Source organism: Ostrinia nubilalis, chromosome 8 (assembly GCF_963855985.1).
Source record: "Ostrinia nubilalis chromosome 8, ilOstNubi1.1, whole genome shotgun sequence".
NCBI lineage: Eukaryota > Metazoa > Arthropoda > Insecta > Lepidoptera > Crambidae > Ostrinia > Ostrinia nubilalis.
Window position 1 is genome coordinate 14,844,709 of NC_087095.1, and position 21,693 is coordinate 14,866,401.

At 37.2% G+C, this 21,693-nt stretch overlaps 2 protein-coding genes across 5 annotated transcripts; one reads left to right on the forward strand and one right to left on the reverse strand.

The window, feature by feature from the left end:
• Positions 1-289: 289 nt before the first annotated feature.
• On the forward strand, positions 290-1,255 carry LOC135074262 (bolA-like protein DDB_G0274169). The gene is made up of 3 exons (XM_063968548.1): positions 290-417; positions 517-719; positions 1,026-1,255. The coding sequence occupies exons 1-3, from the start codon at positions 366-368 to the stop codon at positions 1,173-1,175; spliced, it is 405 nt and encodes a 134-aa protein (XP_063824618.1). The 5' UTR covers positions 290-365; the 3' UTR covers positions 1,176-1,255.
• Positions 1,256-1,492: 237 nt separating this feature from the next.
• Positions 1,493-21,651, reverse strand: LOC135074009 (set1/Ash2 histone methyltransferase complex subunit ASH2). 4 transcript variants are annotated; one of them, XM_063968307.1, is made up of 11 exons: positions 21,553-21,651; positions 21,311-21,446; positions 21,059-21,237; positions 20,753-20,900; positions 20,124-20,320; positions 8,647-8,861; positions 7,729-7,906; positions 5,985-6,141; positions 3,276-3,399; positions 2,473-2,727; positions 1,493-1,727 (listed from the first exon to the last, which is right to left on the reverse strand). In XM_063968307.1, the coding sequence occupies exons 2-11, from the start codon at positions 21,397-21,399 to the stop codon at positions 1,623-1,625; spliced, it is 1,647 nt and encodes a 548-aa protein (XP_063824377.1). In that variant the 5' UTR covers positions 21,400-21,446; positions 21,553-21,651; the 3' UTR covers positions 1,493-1,622. The 4 variants fall into 4 exon arrangements, with proteins under 4 accessions (XP_063824377.1, XP_063824378.1, XP_063824379.1 ...); XM_063968308.1 differs by having other exon boundaries at positions 21,598-21,622; XM_063968309.1 differs by lacking the exons at positions 20,124-20,320; positions 20,753-20,900; positions 21,059-21,237; positions 21,311-21,446; positions 21,553-21,651 and adding an exon at positions 11,720-11,860.
• Positions 21,652-21,693: the final 42 nt, after the last annotated feature.

Genomic DNA, 21,693 nt, shown 5'->3' on the forward strand with positions numbered 1-21,693 from the left:
ACACCATAAAGATAAATATTTTCAAAATAATGGTTTTGAAAAAATTCTACATTGTACATCATAAAAACAATAATTCTTTGAAGGTTATGAGGGCCTATGTGTGCGTGAACTGTGTGTATGTGTGCGTGGACTTTATGTATGTATGTGTGCGTGTACTATGTATGTATGTGAGCGTTACGTACGTAGGTTAAGTACAGGGAATTTAACACCAGGCTGTCAATTAGTAGGCTCAAAAATTTGACAGAGAGGGTTCTCTATTTCCTATGTATTACTTTTCTCTATGTTTCGCGGTCTGCACAGCTGATTACTGTTTTCTTTTGAGCAACTTTACTTTTTGTAGTAAAAATACATCAAAAATATTTCATATGGTGCTGATTTCGCGAGGCATTAAATCTATGCAAAATATTTTACGATTGGGTAAGATTCAATTACGTTTTATAATAGTTCAGAAGGTTAGCAAAACGTTCATAATTTGTGCGTAATTCTAGTGTTAATTTGTAACATTATCTACTTCAGGTTCCCTGAATGTTACAAGGAAGATGTCATCAGCACTAGGAGTAGTGGAAGGTACAATTCGAAGCAAGCTGCAGTCGGCTTTAGAAGCGAAACATCTGGATGTTATAAACGAGTCGTACATGCATAATGTGCCTAAAGGCGCGGAGACGCACTTCAAAGTTGTAGTCGTATCTGATAAATTCGACGGCTTGCCATTGATCAAGGTAACTATAATGGTTTTAAAGCTTAAGATATGTATTATCATGGTTTGTTTCATAAATTGAACTCTGCCAATAAGGGCCCTCTTTAACAAAAAACCTGAATGGATTGTCTTTGTTCCTACTCAATGTCCTTGCCGATTCACATAACATGCCCAAAGAGTAATAAGAGTAAGATCTATATAAATTCCAGTGTATCTTGTAGACAGGTCAAGCTACATCTTGTCTATAAAATGTTATCAGAAAAATAACAATGCAGTTTATGATTTTAAATCCACAATTTATACAATTCTAGAATTAATTTTTTTTCAGCGACACAGACTAGTGAATGACCTTCTCAAAGAAGAACTGCATACCGGAGTCCATGCTTTATCCATCATAGCCAAGACACCAACGCAATGGGACGAAAGTGACAAAGTGGTGGAGAGCAGTCCTAACTGCAGAGGCGGTTTTGGGAAATAATAGGTTACTTAATTTTAGAATTATTAATAAATAATAATAATATGTATGTACTAGAACAGTAAATTGTTTATTTTATGGAAGTCTGCAACTTTTAATTCTTAATGTATATTTTCATTTTTAGATTGAAACACCAACTTTGTCTAGAAATTGAGCTGATGGAATAGTCAAACGTCTTAAATTGCAATTTACAGTAGGTATCGACATCGAGTATCAAAATAGGTTTGTTTTTAGCGCAAGTGTGGTGGGGGCGTTGTTACTTTACGCTACCTACATGTATTGAGGGACTAAAATAGATTGCATAAATAAAATTCTCCAAAAAGAATTGTAAAATATTATTTAATATTAATACATACATAATTACTCTTACTCATACATAATCAGCACTATCACCAGCACATTCACACACAGTGTCCAGTCACACACACCGCCGGAACGGTGTTAGTTGTATCAGAGGTTGAAGTTGTCTAGGCGTAGCTTTCCCTCCTTCTCGGTAAGGTATAGCAGGTCGGCCATGGTCTGCTCGCATATAGCTTCTTCTGCTTTCTCGGACATCTGAAGTTGAAAAAAGTCACCTTTTATTAATTTACTTGCTTTAAATTTAGTTTGTCACAAATTGTCATAAATTATTCTGGGTTATAAACAATAATACTGTAAAGTTTCATCAAAATCCCTCCAGTAGTTTTTGCGTGAAAGAGGAACAAACATGTTGACATCTAGACATCCATACAAACTTTCGCATTTATAATATTAGGAAGTAGGATTTTTTATCTAAAGTTCGCGACAGCGTATTGCACTTTGCATAGCAAGAAACAAATCATACGATGGCGTATTATATGCCCAATAATTAGGTAGGTTACAATTTATAAGATAGACTGAACTTTAACTACATGATAATATGGGAAACGGGCTGTCTAAGACGATAGGTTTGATTCTAGTGTCCAATTTTTGTATTTGATCCCTTGAATCATCCATGAAACGGGTTTTCTTCTTATAATAGCACTCTTAGAAATCCTATGCCGAGAGGCACGCCGTTTTGCGAGACATACTATAATAAATAGAACTTGTAAATATGCATTGTCAAAGTCGTAGCGTATGGCCCACAACATACGGTGAAACGCAATTGCAATTTCATTTCAAATCGGTTTCAAACTGGTCGCGTGTGTGGTCTCTCAACGGAATCTATGACAGAAACTTAGATGCAACTCAAAAGTAACTAGAAGTTGCAGTTTCGTTGCAATTGCGTTTCACCGTGTGTTCTGGGCCTATTTGAAAAATAGGGCTTTATTAGCATACTCACCGGTCGATAGTTGTATTCAATCGGAGGCGGATACTTGAAGTTGGGGCCAAAGTTGACGCTAACAGTGACGTTCTTATGCAACGACACAGACGGGTAGTAGCAGCCCTGGTATATATCTGCGAATGCCTCGCCCTGGCACTCGCCATTCTTGAAGAAGTATATCTTGCTGCCCGGGAGAGGCTTGAGATTGTTCAGAGATTCTTGGATGTTGTCCTTATCTTCATAGTAGAGGTGGCTCTTGAATTTGACTAGAGGCTGGAATTGGAAATACAGTTCTATGAGGTGAATGTCGACTGCGTTTTGGATATTACGATGTGATGACGGTTTTTAGTGTCTTGTGGATTTGCTCACGCTTCCGCTGAAAATAAAACGACCCACAATAATTCTTGGGACGATAAGAATCTCGACTCTGGCCTGTTCTGTGCCATTTCGTCAGGTATCGACGTGTAGTTCGCACAAACAATTTCATAGTAAATCGTGATAATAAACGCACAAGTGACGCAGGGTGACCCCAGTGCGGTACCGTTATGCAACCCACAAAAAACTACAACTCAAATTGCGTATGTCCCGCAGCGTAAAATCCGCGTGAAACAAACCTCCTAAACGAGTTTTAAAGCATAGTTGTATGTGTAAACAAATTTCGTTTGCGTATTTTGTGAACGTGAGCGCTATTGCTTGCCGCTGCCGCGCCATGATCTCATCAATGATTTCAGACGACAAATGTATGGGCTCATCGTGCAAAATCGATAAAAGTTTATCGTGGCATGCATCCTAGGCCTACTGGAGAGCAGGTAGGTACTCACGCGGTCCTTGTAAGTGTTGGGCGTATACTCGCGGCGGCTGTCTGGTAAGCGCACCAGGAAGCCCAGCGTGTCGCCCTCGCCGTAACCGCCGGAACTATAGTGCTTGCCGCGGGACTCGTGGAATCTAACGGCATAAATATTATTTCATTATTATAAGAGCTGTTGCAATTCACAAAAGCGAGTGAGCATTACATTTATACAGGGTGTTAGATAAATGGGTATATGAGCCGACACTAGCCAATGTTAACATGGTCATATAAATGGTATGGTGAAGTCAGAAAATTGACATCTTCATTTTAATTATTTTATTTTTCATACAAATCGGATTTTGTAAAATTAATTTTGTATGAAAATTATTAACATGGGCTAGTGTCGGCTCATATAACCATTTAAAGTCGGATTCTTTAGAAATTTCCCTATATGTAAACAAATATGGCCAACTGACATTAAAACATTTTTAATCTGTGCCCTAGTGAGGCGACAAAACCTCTCGTTAATCGCGGATTGAAATTATTGTAGTACTTACGTACCTATAGAAAGAATTTATAATACTTTATAAAGCAATGCATTAAACAATTAGTAGTACATTCAATGAAGAAAAAATACATTGTTGATTAAGACCCTATTTAAATCTATTTTAATGCAATCAGTAATAAAAATGATTGAATAATTGAAATAAAATCGATTAAATTTACCGACTATTGTCTATGACTTACAGGTTACAACACTGATGTGTCAGAGACAACATGGAGATAACAAATAATTTTAAACTTCAAGTCAATTTGACAAGTCTCACAAATTTTCATCGTCCACATATTTTGCTAAAATAATTTGTTTAAAGATTGATTCCAAACTTTTATAATCGTGAGAATAAAGTTGGTTACATGGGCTTGTGAAATAATGTGTATGATATTATGAACACGTAAGTGATTATGGTGTAATTGTGTGCAGAAGTGTTTGTTTACATACAGTGTGAGTCACGTTAAAGTGTACATATGAAAATAGATGAAACTAGACCTATTTTTATCGACAAAAAAGAGGTCAGAAATTTTTTGAGATTTTTTTTAATTTTTTTATAGAATTTTTTTTCTCCCAATTACTTATTGTAAAGAAAACGTAATAACTTTTAAACTAAGCGGTATATCTTGATAAAATAAAAACAGTAATAATGCTAAATAACAAGCGATACTAAAAAAAATACATAAAATACACAAAAAAGGCCAACAAATAATAAAAAATGATACTTTTTGAAAAAAATCTGCTTTTAAATTCGTGTTTTTTTGGTTATTTGATAAATTTCTCCAAAAAATGCCCCTATAACCGGTGGTTTTTATTACTTTTTATTATTCTCTATTGTATTATCTTTGTAAAACCAAAAATCGCATGTCTCTATCCCTATCACAACATTTGCTATGATCGTTTGAATAAAGGCCTGCCACAACATTATTCTCCGCTACAGGTAGAGACAATTTTAATTTTAACTAAAATGCTTATTTTACTTCGAAATCTTTTGTTTTTATTTGAAATCTAACTTGTCTTTATCAAAATTACAAATCTAGAGCCATTTTCAGTTTCATTGTTAACGAAGCGTTGAATGGCGCGCCCGGAGAGGCTTAGTTCAAACGATCATTGCAAACGTTGTGATAGGGATAGAGACATGCGATTTTTGGTTTTACGAAGGTAATACGATAGAGAATAATACAAAAAATTAAAAACCACCGGTTATAGGGGCATTTTTTGGAGAAATTTATCAAATAACCAAAAAAACACGAATTTAAAAGCAGATTTTTTTCAAAAAGTGTCATTTTTTATTATTTGTTGGCCTTTTCTGTGTATTTTATGTATTTTTTTAGTATTGCCTGTTATTTAGCATTATTAATGTTTTTATTTTATCACGATATACCGCTTAGTTTATAAGTTATTACGTTTTCTTTATAATACGTAATTGGAAGAAAAAGAATTCTATAAAAAATAAAAAAAAAATCTCAAAAATTTTTTAACCTCTTTTTTGTCGATAAAAATAGGTCTAGTTTCATCTATTTTCATATGTACACTTTAACGTGACTCACACTGTATAAGGAAATTTCTAAAGAATTTAGGTATACCTAACACCCTGTATATGTGGTGGTGACTCGTCACTGTTCGTTTTGATGGACATTACACTATCGTTATGTGCATATACATAACGATAGTGTAATGTACATAAGTAAAGCTCATTCGCCTTCGTGAGTTGCAAGAACTATACGTGCACTGTAGGATAGTGCGGATAACATGTGATAGTTTGACAGGACTAGAGATTGGACAATAGTTGTAATCAAAGAATGTTCCTTGAAGAATTCTTCACGGCTGGTCGCGCTCCTGCGCTGCGCAGCCCGCATTTTGGCGCTGACCGCATTTGGACACTCAGCATCCAGCCTTTTCCCGTGACGCTTTCATGTCGGTCATCGGTACACGTGTACCCTAGAGGCAATTTCCTTGCGGTTTTTAGTTACCCGTTTTCCTAGGAGAACGATTTACGAACGGAATCCGTGTCGCTTAATGTCACATCATACCCGCAGTGGGTATGATGTGACTTACTGACGTATGACGTATCCTTATTATCCTTAAATTGGACATTCGAACACATCGTCAGTAGTTCAGTACTACAACAGGTCGTATGGTCATATCATATCATATGGGTTATATCATATGTCCCTGCCTGGAATGTACCTGGTGCCTTTGCGGCTTCGCCAGGAGTAGCCGAACTTGTCGTATCCGAGCGGCGCCTGCAGGTTGGCGTAGCGCCGCGCCCAGCCCAGCCGCGTGGCCGCGCCTTCAGGCATCTCCTCCACGCTCGCCTCCCAGTACCAGCAGCCGCGGGACACGCCTGCCGACAACCAATAGAAGCTGTTTAACCCCATAGCCGAAGCGAAAGTATAACAAGTTGTAACTCCAATACTTCCGCTATGGCAAGATTTCGGCTCCACACATTGGGCCCCACAGATCATGGATTCGCCGCGCACCCGCTACGCTTCATTTATAAGGAGATTGATAAGCGTGCCGTCTCTAGAAGCGAGCGGCGCGGCGATTACAAGCTCTGTGCTGGGTCCCAAAATTCAATCTTCCAACAAATATTATTGGCACCAACGTTGGGACAAACTATTTCTAGATCCAAATGTTGGACGAATGGTGTCGGAACCAACGTGTTAGGCCCAGTTTTAGACGCAACTAAAAATAAAAAATTGCCTTCTAGCCTTTCGTAAGATTGAACATGAAAGAAACTTAACTAGGTAGGTACAAATCTATACTATACAGGGTGTTAGGTAAATGGGTATATGAGCCGACACTGGCCTATGTTAACATGGTCATATAAATGGTATGGTGAAGTCAGAAAATTAATATCTTTATTTTAATTATTTTAATTTTCATACAAATCAGATTTTATAAATTTTATTTTGTATGAAAATTAAAAAAAATAAAATGATGATATCAAATTTCTGACTTCACCATACCATTTATATGCCCATGTTAACATGGGCTAGTGTCGGCTCATATACCCATTTACCAAACACCCTGTATAATCTATATATACAGGGTGTTAGCAGGCCTGTTCATCTCCGCGAGTTTACATCGAAAACAAAACACGCACGATTGCCCCCTACAAGAGTACTATTCGACAAGGCCTCACATACGAGCGAACATTGACTCACGCACGCGTATTCTTGTGTATGATGGAAGAAAATAAAGAAAATGGTGTACTAAATACTGTGCAGTATTTAACTGCCTAAATAATAATAAAAACACAGAATGTACTTTTTTAAGTTGCCTCAAGACACTGAGAGGTAAATAAGTAGTTAATATTATTCATGATAATTCATGCTAAATCATGTATTTCCTCCGCCATTTTCTGCAGATTGGCACCTCACGTCACATCATTTTACCGAAGTCAGCCCTATAGCTTCGGCGCAGTACCGATCACTGACGTTTGTCAACAAAACTTCTGACAAACTTGCTTGACTCTTGAGACAAGCTAAATTACACCATATTGTTAATGACATTGAGCATACATTTTTTTAAATACCTTCGCGAAGTAAAACTTCTGTACGTAGTATTTTAATTTTCATACAAATCGGATTTAATAAAATTTATTTTGTATGAAAATTAAAAAAAATAAAATGATGATATCAAATTTCTGACTTCACCATACCATTTATATGCCCATGTTAACATGGGCTAATGTCGGCTCATATACCCATTTACCTAACACCCTGTATAAAAATAAAACCCGTTTTCCGTTGTCACGACATAACATGAAAACGGCTTGACCGATTTGGCTGATTTTTTCTTTGTAGTTTTCTAATACTCTGTACAAGGTTTTTACGGAAAAAAATATAAAGAAAATCTCTACGCTAAGGCGGTACGAAGTTCGCCGGGTCAGCTAGTTATACATAAATAGTCATGATGATTCACTCACCATGCGTAGCTCGCACCATGCAGTATCCTTTCTCCCCAGTCACAGCTAAACGGTCTTCGGATATCTTCAGCTGTGGTGCTCTGTCGTGCAGTGCTAGTAACACGATACCCGGGCATAGGGATCGGTACAACCACCCGGGTATCGGTTTGCCGCTCCATTCGTTGCTTTCGTCGAACTCCTGCAATGGAAGAACGTAAACTTTGGACTGGTTTCGTAAGGCTTTTAGCAGAACGACGTATAAGATTCAGTTTTTATCAAAGAATGTATTTGATAGAGAAGAAAAGTATGTGAATAACCATAAGATTTCTTTATTTTCACATTACTTCTTCTCTAAATTTCGGTTCGGGTTCTGGTTGATTATTCAATCACATATCTTCTCTCTGCTTTGGTGAAAACCGAGCCTTAGGCTGCGTTTCCACCAGAGATGCGAGGTGAATGAAGCGATTCTATTGGTTCTTTACAAACACATCCCTCGCTAAGCATCTTCGCAAATCTCTCTGGTGGAAACGCAGCCTTAGAATGGGAGATTCCTGCAAGCTTTTGATACCGCAGAACGATGGAATCTTTATTCCTTTGAACTGAACGACCAGAACGAATTAATTTTTCACCTAACCTAATTAATTACTTGTCTTGGTCAGCCGAACGCCCCTTCTTGCCGACTGGGGCGCCGGCGTCTGGCCCCCCACCACAAGGCGCCCCTATACTAAATTCCGGTCGCCGAGCACGTAGAATATCGTCCAATGACACCAAGCTACCCATCCTTCGCGCGTAATTATATTGCTGTCAGGACTGTTCGTGAGTGTGCGAGCGCGACAGCAATATAATTACGCGCGAAGGATGGGTAGCTTGGGGTCATTGGACGAAGTTCTACGTGCTCGGCGACCGGACTTTATCTTATATTTGCTACAAATTACTTACTTGTCTAAAAGGCGCGTGGGGGTCCGGTTCGGCGAGTATGTACCGGTACCCGTCCTTATTGAAAGGGTGCTCCGTGGGGTACCCATGTGAAGGCAGCTTCAGGGCACTTAAGTCGGCCGAGCGCCCCTTCTTGCCAACTGGGGCGCCGGCGTCCAGGCCTCCCACTGCAGGGCGCCGCTTGCCTTGCCGCCCCTTTACGTTGCCTGCCAGAGGGACTGGGAAGAAATAATATTTTGGTTTAGGTTGGGAACAGAAACACGTCCCATGTAAAACTATTAAGGCCCGATTCGACCAAACTTTTATCCGAGAATAGCTCCTGGTACAACTGGCACATTGACGGTTTCAGTATGGGAAATATGTCAAAACTGATGATTTATTCTGAGATTAATTAACTCTTGTTTGGTCGTATCTTCCCTAAGTAGAACAAGGGATAGGTGGGGTAGGTGGGCCTTACGTCACGTAGATGGAAGTTATCTCCACGTGGTAACTACCAGTAAGTTAAGTTGCAGACGATGCATTTTAGGAGGCGTATGTTTCATCAATAACTTCCTTATTTGGAAGTACATACTATCAGTCACAGTTCTAGCTACCCATTTCCGTTTTTTCTCTCGCTCTTCAAATGGTGATTCTTTGCGATAGAACGAGAGGACATGACAAATGGGTAGCTGAAACTGTTGCCGATAGTATATTACATATTTAGGAGTATTGGACTTGGTATACAAATACGTGTGTGAGTGGGAATTCTTACACAAAACGGACTGTTTTGTGGTTCTTACGCTCCAAATGCAGCTGTATTAATTTATGCGTCACTTGAATATGCCAGCAGACTCACGCTATGTTCTGAACTCTTCAATCACTCTAGAATGATTCCACGAGAAATTCCACAAACAATTGAAATTACACTTTTTTAAAGAAATTACTCGGCTATTATTACTTATTTACCGACGTTTACACATCGCGGAACAAGCTGGTATGTTTTATTTATAAAATGTAAAGTGCGACTTAAAATGGAATCAGAAAGTATAGTCTCGATTCTTGACGAAAAAACTCTTGATCACGAATAACGCGATGATTTTTTCGGTTGTTTGTAGAAAGATTGAAGTAAAAAATGTTTTTGAAATATTAGTTCATAAACAAAATTAGCCGTACTTGCGCATACTGTCTTGCCACAAACTAATTAATTACTAGCTTTTGCCCGCGGCTTCACCCGCGCGAAATTTACTTTGTCACAGATCGTCATAAATTATAGCTGTTATTCTGGGTTATAAACAATAATACTGTAAAGTTTCATCAAAATCCGTTCAGTAATTTTTGCGTGAAAGAGTAACAAACATCCAAACTTTCGCATTTATAATATTAGTAGGATCGTTGTAATAAGGGCTTATTCTAAGACTTGGAGTAGTGCACCACAACTGGTTGAAATGACACCGTCCGCTTTTGCATTTCACATCTTGCACCGGTTATTATCTTGTAGATCGCAACCTACTTTAATTAACCGGAAAATAATTAGATTCGCAGCTAATTAGTATTATATTTCTTCGGCGTGAAAGAACGTGTTTTTAAGAAAAACCTAAAGGATTCTTGTAAAAAACGAGAATGAAATGTTTTCAGCCAGTTTTTGGCAAATGTACTTTAAAACAATTAAGACTGCCATCTACCGGTGCATGGACTTGTTTGCAAGACGTGAAAAATATCAAAATTTATTTGGTCACTAAGTATAATAATATAATATTGAATACTTTAAAACTAGTAACGATAACGAACGATAAGAACTGGAGCAAAATAAACACGTTTTTACCTTTTTTCCTCTAAGTACAGGTTTATGGTAATTTTACGTTACAGCATAATATCCAAAATGCTTTTACAATAAACCAAAAGACTTCATTCGGTAGTAAGGCTCTATGTCAATATTCCAAAGATAAGATCCAACGGGTGACCTCGATGCTCTATGAATCGTCTACTAAACGGAGGAGCGACAGTAATATTGATTAAGTTATTTTTAATGTTCAAAACATTCTTCGATACAATGAGCAGTCTTTTGATGTCGATTGGACGGTAAACAATTAGGTCACGTACTGAACGTTTCATTGGATCGCTAATAACAGCGAGATTCGTTCAGTGTGCGTTACAATTTCTACAAAATATAAGTATGTCATCTAAAAATCAGTACACCACGCCCAGTTGTGCTACGCAGTTTACAGTTTGTTGACATTTGAACATCAGCATGTCTTCGGCTGCCACCACAATGTGACGTAAAAGGCAATCCGTACAAACATAATACTAAAGACAATGGATGCGTAATACCCGTGTCTTGACGATTATGCACCGCTACTGCTCGCTGGGGGAAAGGAAACGATTACTTATGCGAGACCCGAGACATCATACGCGGTGACAATATCTCATATTCAACCTTACATCTTTGGGAATACGAACTCAAATGTCGCGTAGGGCCCGTGGAAAAGTTGTGCTATTAAATAAGTACTAGAAATTATGAATGAGGCAAAAACTCCAGCCTGTCTGGATGTAGAGACTGTGGTTAATTCGCTAAGTATTACAGTGACCTGTGGAATTTTATCGATCCGTGTTATTTTTAGAACTTCGGGGACTTATCTAATGCGTAGAAACCTGTGTATTTAAGTATTTGTGACCCGATTGGAAAATTTAACGTACGCTTATCATCAATCGAAATTATCTTCAAAATTAAAAATAAATTGCCTAATTGTTATTGCCTGAATATAAATAAATTGCTATATCCTAAGGACTTACTATCCATGTCGATTCACCGATATCTGAACTCAATGTAAAACGAACTTTTCGGTGCAAACCGTTGATAAGATAATGAAGACGGTCATTGGTGTGCGACACCTAAATACGTCTACACAAGAAAACATTAGTGAAGCAAAACCAACAAGAGTGGAACATATTTTTCCTGTAACGAGCGCCCTTCAACTGTACATAACTACAATTAATACATATTGGGTAAACACTGGCTCAAGGCTACTGACGCGATAACAGATAACGGTGTTCCACAGTCGCAGTAATAAAACCGAAAATTAAAAAAATAAAAACTCACCAGCCATAAAGTTCAAGGTGATTGAGTGAACAATTTAAATCTAAAATCAATAGAGGAGAAATCGCACGCTAAAGCGACGGTGCCTATGTGAGACTTATCAAGGTAACACACAACCGCGTCCCATACGGCCGCGGCGCTGTGTGCGTGCGGCGTGTTTACAAACACCACTGTGCGGGAAACAATGTCATTATTCAGTACATGTCTGGATATATTTTTATATGTGCACCGCGCATGATATGGCTGTATGCGTTAGTTTTTCAGTTCTGGCGCACATCCAAACTCGACGGCTCCGTTATGGGGATTTGGTAAGAAAATGCGTTACTCGCCACGAAACTGGCCAGACTGTGTCTGCCAATTGATCACATAAAAGGTGCATTAGCGCTCTAAGCACGTACGGTGAGTCATTGCCCTGGATACAAATCATTATTACGTGTTAAAAGATGTTTATAAAGGTCAGAATGGCTGGACCATAACAATTTAAATAAATAAAATACATGAACATTTTTATAAGTACCCAAACAACTAGTTTTTAAAGTAGTTATGAAAGAAAAGAAGTGAAAAGTGTGAAAGAAAAATTAGACAACTCCAGTGTTTTTCTTTATGCAGTCATAAAAATAATAAAAAAATAATAAAAGGGGAGAGCTATGTTTAGCTGATCTCAGTTACACACAAAAAATATGATATTGTAGTAGCACAAAAATAGTAAAAAAAAAGGAATTTAGAATACTTTAAAATTAAGTCAGTGCAAAACCTAACCTGTTTGTTCATTCTCCATCACTACACAACACCACACTGCAATTTCTAGTCAACTTGTAGTAGAGATAGAAATAATTTAAACCTTAAGGCCGGGTAGCAGAGAAAATGGCGAAAATGAGGTTTTCATTTTTCATTTTTGAGGTACTAAACAGTAAAATTAAAGGCTAAGATTTTTATTGGGCATAGTTCAGGATATTTTCTAGGGCTATTAACGGATGGAAACACGATTTGATGAAGTTGACTCGATAGAATAAATTCCCAAAGTTACCTCTATTCGTTTTCTATTTATGGTTTTATTTTTAAAATAAGCGATTTGAGATTCTAAATCTTTTACTAAACTAAAGTTCAGAAATAACTTGAGGGCTTTTAACGGATGAAATTTTTATATTGCGTCTTATTTAGTTACTATGTTAAAAAATGTGGAAAAAATCGTCCATGACGGCTTGGACAATCTCAATCAGTCGCGCGGTGGCGCTTACGGAGGTCGGACGCGTGTCAGTTTTTTGGCCGTGACAGTTCGCGATTTGTCAATATTTTTGACAATGATGACTTTGATGAGTCACAGTATAATAATATCAGTGTTACTGGAGAAAGCTTAAATTTTTGATAATTAAAAATTATCAATTTTGTCTACCTATTGAAATTTAAATTGTTCGCATCCTTTTAAACGAAGACTCTACTCATGATACATAGTACATTCCTCAAATATGAGACAAAACCAATGAGTTAAAATTACATTTTAATAGTACCTACATACAATCGTCTTACACTCTTTAGAAGAGCACACTGACACAAATAAATAATAAAAAATACTGTCTAAGGTCTGTAGCTAAAGGTCTAAGCTGTAAGATAGAAGAATCTTCTAGCCAAAAAGATGGCAGATGCAGCAGATGTAAACGGATTTAAAACTGGAGTTCATATGACTCCTTGTAGACTTGAGTCTCTAGAGCGTCTCTTCCTCCACCATGCGTAAGAATTTTCACAAAAATACTGTCTAAGGTCTGTAGCTAAAGGTCTAAGCTGCAAGATAGAAGAATCTTCTAGCCAAAAAGATGGCAGATGCAGCAGATGTCAACGGATTTAAAACTGGAGTTCATGTGACTCCTTGTAGACTTAAGTGTCTAGAGCGTCCCTTCCTCCACCATGCGTAAGAATTTTCACAAAAATACTGTCTAAGGTCTGTAGCTAAAGGTCTAAGCCGTAAGATAGAAGAATCTTATAGCCAAAAACATGGCAGATGCAGCAGATATCAACGGATTTAAAACTGGAGTTCATGTGTATCCTTGTAGTTTTGAGTCTCTAGAGCAGTGGTTCTTAACCTTTAAGTCATGAGGGACCATTTTACCAAATTTCTGTCTTGTCAGGGACCACCTCATAATCGGTCAAAACCAGTTTGACTGCAAAAATCAGTTAAAAGTGGTTTTGACCAAGGTGTGCAAGTGCACATCGTGGACCACTTGGAATGCCTCCAGGGACCACCAGTGGTCCGCGGACCACCGGTTAAGAACCACTGCTCTAGGACGTCCCTTCCTCCACCATGCGTAAGAATGTTTCAAAAATACTGTCTAAGGTCTGTAGCTAAAGGTCTAAGCTGCAAGATAGAAGAATCTTCTAGCCAAAAAGATGGCAGATGCAGCAGATGTCAACGGATTTAAAACTTGGAGTTCATGTGACTCCTTCTACGTGGGACACTATTTAAGTTGTGAGCCTAACTATGAAAACAAAGTAGTTTATTATTAAAATGGTATTTATTGCGTTTATTGGTATTGTCTTTCATGATTTACGTACTTTTTAATGTGTCCGAAACACTTTTCATAGCATTTTTTCCACTCAGCTTGAGGCACCTCCAAAGCATGGTTTTTGACCGCATCCACAGTTGCTTCTGGCTACATAAATCGCTGTTCACGCATTTAATTTTAATATAATTATGGGTACCAAAAGAAGTGTTTAGAATCCAAGCAAGAATTTTGTAGCGTTGGCCCTGTTTATTTCATATTTTGAGTGTTCAAATAGTCAGTTGTTTGACGAGACGTGTAAAAGCTCACATTTTCGTCACGAATGGCGATTCGACTATGCTGGTCAGTTACCCTTATTAAACTGAAGACTTTTGGAAAAAAAGTGGCTGTTTACTATTAAGAATTAACCATTCTTAATTTCTCTAGTGACGTTTCTGTCATATAATAGGATATTTCGGAAAAATAGGCGACCGTAAGTTTCAAAGTGTTCCGAGCGCATGGGACTTTTGTTGGGATTGGTTCATCTTAAAACACCTCCATAGTCGATAGCTGTTTATTTTCAGGATGATTATGCATAGATCCTTAATTCGTCAACTGTCACAATTTTAAAAACGGCTTTTAAAGCTTTTTAAACGTATTTATCAAACATTTCCAAGGACTAAACGACACAAGCGTCCTATTGAGTGTTTGAAAAATTTTGTGACATCCAGCGAGAAAAAAACGTATTAACCACAATATGGTCATACAATATTTTATTAGTGCTAGTGGAATTAATGCCTAGGATTATCTCAATCCTACGATATATCACATGACGAGGTTTCTCTTCCATTTTTCTGACAACATCAATGTTTTCCGCCACTATTAGTCATTTTAGACGAGTTTCGCAAAGTTCACTGGTGAGCCAATGACATACAATATTATACTTCTTAAACTAGCGTTTTACAATGGTAAAGGACAGATCTTTATCACCAAAAGGAAATTTAGCTGACCGCTTTAGTTTTGTATTGATTAACCACGTCGAAAGTCATAATAAATCTTCGCGCGAAAATTTCCGCAAGTCAATTCCATGTTTTTGTAGTCAAGATAATTTTCAATTCAATGTTAATAATACAAAACTTGCTCAAATGATAAAAAGTTTTGAATAAGGTTGTAGTCAAAAATGTCAAACTTTTCATTAAAAGTATCAGATGTCGTCTAACAACACGTTATGTTGTCGAGGCTCACAACTTAAATAGTGCCCTAGTAGACTTGAGTCTCTAGAGCGTCCCTTCCTCCACCATGCGTAAAAGTTTTCCAAAAATACTGTCTGAGGTCTGTAATAAAAGTCTAAACTGCAAGATAGAAGAATCTTTTAGCCAAAAACATGGCAGATGCAGCATATATCAACGGATTTAAGACTGGACTGGCACCACCTTGCAATGTCATCCTCTCATTGTTATCTGTAATGTAAATTATTTTTAAAATGTATTTAAAAAATAAAATGTTCGTTTTATTATTTCAATAATCTGACCTCTCAACTCAACTACACTACACAAACACCTTTGTTCGCAACTGTACTGACGAAACCTCGATATTATACCGTTCATTTAAGATGGCAAGCTTTTTGCTGCGGTAATGCACTCCAGGTAACCGTGTGTGATGCTTATTGCTCATAGTGATTTTTGATACAGAGCCCCGTACATACGTTATACATAAATTATGGAAAGAAAACACCCAGACCAATACAAACAAATATGTATGCAATTTTAGTATGATATTTTTATTTATTAATAAACAAAAAGACTGAACAAAATTGATACGTGTACTGATTAATGTAATTAACCACATGCAAAGCTTTGTGAATTGCAACAACTATAATTTATTATCCAAGCTCTAAATAATCGCTATTACGAGTAACTGATCATAAAATGTTTTTCCAATCGCTCAAGCTCCCGAGGATCTACCGATAGGTCGGGTGACGTAATCTTGAAATTCTTTTAGCCGGCGCGGAACTTCCGGAAGGTCGGGTGATGCCACGCCTCTTTGAACCGTGTTTACTTTGGCAGTTATCCCAACTAATATTATAAATGCGAAAGTAACTCTGTCTGTCTGTCTGTCTGTCTGTCTGTCTGTCTGTCTGTCTGTCTGTCTGTCTGTTACGCTTTCCCGCTTAAACCTCGCAACCGATTTTGATGAAATTTGGCATAGAGATAGTTTGAGTCCCGGGAAAGAACATAGGATAGTTTTTATCCCGGTTTTTGAAACAGGGACGCGCGCGATAAAGTTTTTCTGTGACAGACAAAATTCCACGCGGGCGAAGCCGCGGGCGGAAAGCTAGTATTCTATATTTATTCGATTCTAAAATGTATTCCCAAAAATTTTGAAAGTTGTTTTAATTTGTATCACTTGGATATGATTTGTATTAGAAAGTGCTGTGAGTGTGACGCTTGAACGGAAGGAAGTCAACCTAACCTAACCAACTGCGTATTTCTAAACTGCGTATTTCTATACTGTGTAGCCGCGAGAGCTCTTTGGCGCGCTGTCTTCGGCGAAGTATTGCGCGCGCAGATTTTGACAGCGCGAAATACCTACTTTAGCAGAAATACCAAGCCTTAATTTTAGGTACTCACTCTGTTAGCAATCGAAACTGAAATACAAATTATAGTCCAGTCAAATTAGACATGAACCCTGCAATAATTCGCATACAGCTGAAAATTGGCACGAATGTTCGGAGCACCATTATGAATTAACTGTGAAAAGTCCCCATCGATATGACATGTGCTAAAAAAAATATTCAAGGTCAAACTTAAAAAATACGGGTATTTGAGATTTTCAGCCAAACGGTAAGTTTTATCACAAAAATATGTATGACAAGGTTTAAGACCATACAATTATCTATCAAAATTGTCTATACACTTTCTCCTAAGAGTCAGCGTTTCTGAGATTCGATGATCCGAAGAGTCAAAAAAGTGTTATTTTCATAACGGTCTTACACTTAAATCCAATGTGATATCGCCTCGTGCCGCGACTCAGCATTGTATCATGATGTGTTGTCGACGTCGAATATAAAATGATCAACCTCAATGTCGTCTGTCATCTTTAATTATCGAAAAATGGGTGCAACTTTGACGAAGGACTGCACCGTGAGTTTCTAAGATACGAAGTTTTCGTGTCGATTATGTTTAAAAGCTCTTATATGCACACGTCACTATTCCACTTATAACTCTATGGTCACTCTTATAGCTCGACCAAGTTAGACAGTCCAGATTATAATAATTCGCATAGAGCTGAAAATTTGTGTTAATGTTGAGAACACCATCCTAAATGATATGTCAAAAGTCCCCGACGATCCGTCATTAAAAAAAAAGTTTTCGAAGTCCCAAGTTTTTTGCATTTTTTGGCCAAGTAGTAAACTTATCATAAAAATAGATATGAAATAATAGTAGATCATAAAATTATCTATTAAAATTGTTTTTACCTCTTTTTCCTACGAGTCACCGATTATGAGGTAGAACGATTCAAAAAGTTAGTTAAGATGTTCTCGTTATATGCACATGTTTCCACAACACCTATGAGGGTTATTTGGCGCATTATTTTTACCAGGTTTCCCCAGTAGGCCTTTTTTAAGATGTATTTGTTATCCTGTTAAATTCAAAACTATTTTAATAGAGTTGAAGTTGTGGAGTTAAGTACTCCACATAACATAATGCGAATTCTCCAACTTTTTGCATTGTTACCACATACACGGTGACTCTTAGGAAAAAGGGGCATTGACAATTTTAATAGATAATTTTATTATCTACTACTATTTCTTTTCATTTCTTATGATAAGTTTACTGTTTGGCGGAAAAATGCAAAAAACTTGGACTTCGTAATTTTTTTTTTTCAAATGACGGATCGTTGGGGACTTTTGACATTTCATTTAGGATGGTGTTCTCAACATTCACACAAATTTTCAGCTCTATGCGAATTATTATAACCTGGATTTTCTGACTTGACCGGGCTAAAAGAGTGACCATAGAGTTACAAGTAGAGTAGTGTCGTGTGCATATAAGAGCTCTTAAACATAATAGACACGAAAACTTCGTATCTTAGAAACTCACGGTGCAGTCCTTCGTCTAAGTTGCAAACATTTTCCGACAATTAAAGATGACAAACGACATTGAGGTTGATCATTTTATATTCGACGTCGACAACACATCATGATACAATGCTGAGTCGTGGCACGAGGCGATATCACATTGGATTTAAGTGTAAGACCGTTATGAAAATAACACTTTTTTGACTCTTCGGATCATCGAATCTGAGAAACGCTGACTCTTAGGAGAAAGTGTATAGACAATTTTGATAGATAATTGTATGGTCTTAAACCTTGTCATACATATTTTTGTGATAAAACTTACCGTTGGGCTGAAAATCTCAAAAACCCGTATTTTTTAAGTTTGACCTTGAATTTTTTTTTTAGCACATGTCGGATTGAAGGGGACTTTTCACAGTTAATTCATAATGGTGCTCCGAACATTCATACCAATTTTCAGCTGTATGCGAATTATTGCAGGGTTCATGTCTAATTTGACTGGACTATTATGGTATCCTTGAAAACAATAATAACTAAAATTCAAGACTTGTAGTCACTAGGGAGGACTAACAACTGCATGGTACCAAAGTCAAGTCAGGTTTATTTCTGTTAGAAGTTCATGCAACTGTGCTAGTTTTAAAGTATTACTTTAACGACTCAAGGAAGAATTGTATTCTAAAAATCTTGTACAGCTAGGAAATACAAAACATGAGAGATTATAGCATCTTTATCAACTCTTGTTAGGATATTCATGTACTTACAAACAGATGTAATTTAAAAGGAAATAAGCAAAAATTTTAAATGAAACAGCCTCAAACAGCTGGATTATTAGTAAACCAATGGCCAATGGGCCTTCAATGGGTATCTGTGTCATAATCTAAAACCAATTGAATAAATAAAGACTTACTTTGGGGGTATAATATACTGCTGTGACCAAACATTTTAGTCACCTAATATTATTGGAAATTAGGATTTTTCTATTGGAAATAACAATTTCTTGCCTTTTCAATGAGCGTCAAGTCAAACACTGAACACTAACTTTAGTGTCAAAGTCATTTATGAGTGTCAAGTCTAAACAGTTTCTCTTTATCATAAACTAGCTGACCCGGCGAACTTTGTTCCGCCTTAATGACAATAAATAAGCAGACTTTTTTTTTATTTCGAGCGGGATAAAAAGTATCCTATGTCCTTCTCCTGGCTCTTAACTACCTCCCTGACAATTTTCAGCTAAATCGGTTCAGCCGTTCTTGAGTTATAAGTGGAGTAACTAACACGACTTTCTTTTATATATACTCAACATCAAATAAACCGCACCTTCCGCGACGCGAACTTTAACGATTTTCTTCTGACACAATCATGGTACCCCAACAATATTGGTGTTATTTGAAAGCCCAATAAATATCCTTAAAGAAAAACACATTTAATTTCTTAATAAATGATTAACATATACCATAAATGTGACTTGAAAAAATACCTCACTTTGGGCCCACCTATGGGATCAATTAGACCAATTTTTATAGTTATAAAACCAAATAACGATTTCACGTGTCCTCTTTAACAGATGGATAGCAATTAAACCCAACTTAACAGTTTTATAGCCATTAAAGTTGGCTCTAGCGTAACTATCTATTTTTTGAAGAAGTGACTCTGGATCCTTCTAAAGACACATTTTTGGGGTAAAAACCTTTCCTTTAATTAAATGAAGGTTAGAACTAGGCTTTTAAATGGTACCAATATTGGTGGGAAGTGGGGATGCATACGTTTGAAGATGCTTGTCGCGGGAGGTGCGATTTATTTGACGTCGAGTGTATATAGATAGAAGATAAAATAGAAAAAAACAACAAAAATAACTCACTGGTTGCTATTCCCATGTCGGTAACTTTGAGCTGACCTTGTTTGATCATCGCTTCGTAGTTCGGCTTGATCGCAGTCAGCTCCATGTTGAACAGGCCATACATGGAGCCCTGAGTCTGGTCCTCTTCGTACGTGAAGAGAACTTGGATGTCTTTGATGAGGGCCCTTTGGACGGTTGCGTACCATGACTGGGTCACTCTGAAAGTATTTAAAATTAGAAATACATCCCAAATTTTAGGGTAGTAATAATATGTTTTGGCTAGCCGTTGGGCTGTTCTTCATTTTACATTGTTTAAAATAGACTAAAATAAAAATTACAATTTGATTCTTAATCCTTCAGGCTCCGCAAATCCAGTCACAATAGATAATAATCAATGAGGGTTTTCGCGATTGAAAAATCCGCCAGATGGCAATACGTAGACGGGAGGTCCAAATGCTGCATGATTGGTGGATTTTGACATATCTGTCAATTTCATGTCAAAAATATTTGGACAAAAATATTTAAACATTTGGACCTCCTGTCTACGCATTGCCATCTGGCGGATGTTTCAATCGCGAAAACCCTCATTGTTACGCGGTAGCCGGCTACTGCTTGGGGGCTGAGAGGTTAAATAATCAGTGAATAGTTACCTTCTAGGCATTGTAGTCATGGCTTCCCAATACTGATCAATGTACGGTATAATCTCACGGTCTTTACTAAATAACATCTTGTTGCTTCCGTCTTTCACACTTTCTTGTCTTAAATTAGCTATTGCCGTAAGACACATTTGAGGAAATGCTGTAAGAAATTCAAAATATTATGTTGATTAATTTATTACAGTTCCTTGCAACAACAGTGATCTATCCCTAACATTAGATTGTGTTTCAAACTTCAATTTAAACACAAACAAAAGACAAATTCCTAATTTTCTTAGGTCTTGATTGTTGTTAACTTACGAGCTTGATTCTTCTTGAAAGTTTCCAAGCCAGTTGGTGAACAGTTCTTGCAAATAAACAAGTAGTTTGTCATGAAAGGAACCAGCTTCCCCAACTGATAACCGATGCATGATTCGTGAAACCACCGATTGCAAGATGCACACAGCAGCTCTGCGATGTTGAGATTTCTATCTTTCCCGCTAAAACAAAAGAGGTTAAGGTCTTACACCCCATCAAGACAATTTTAATATTCAATGAAGTTTATCAACATACCAATAGCAGGACCCTTGAGATTCTCCAGATTGCTTGTGTTTGCCGATTTTATCAATACTATCCATTGCTTTTTGAGATTCAGATTGCATGTTTACAGTAGAAACTACATCAGCGGCGCTCGGTTTCTTTGTTGTTTCTGAGGATGTCGAAAACATTTTTGACAAAACACTTACTCCACACTAAAGTATAAATAATATTAAGCCATTTTTAACAGATAAAAACATTAAAATAATGAAATTTACTTGCAAAAACCTTAATTATTTAGTCGATTTACGAAAAGCACGCACAGTACAACAAACAAGTAGAAATTCTTTATTTAAAAATCCAACTACAATTTTATAGCCAATGAGAATACATGTTTCATAATCAAACTGCCCGTTCAT

Coding starts and splice junctions, on each gene's coding strand:
- LOC135074262 (XM_063968548.1), top strand. CDS start 366: ATGGTGCTGATTTCGCGAGGCATTAAATCTATGCAAAATATTTTACGA. Junction 418..516: donor GCAAAATATTTTACGATTGG/GTAAGATTCAAT, acceptor TATCTACTTCAG/GTTCCCTGAATGTTACAAGG. Junction 720..1,025: donor ACGGCTTGCCATTGATCAAG/GTAACTATAATG, acceptor ATTTTTTTTCAG/CGACACAGACTAGTGAATGA.
- LOC135074009 (XM_063968307.1), bottom strand. CDS start 21,399: ATGCAATCTGAATCTCAAAAAGCAATGGATAGTATTGATAAAATCGGC. Junction 21,238..21,310: donor TCTCAAGGGTCCTGCTATTG/GTATGTTGATAA, acceptor CTTTTGTTTTAG/CGGGAAAGATAGAAATCTCA. Junction 8,862..20,123: donor CGACATGGGAATAGCAACCA/GTGAGTTATTTT, acceptor ATTTCTTCCCAG/TCCCTCTGGCAGGCAACGTA.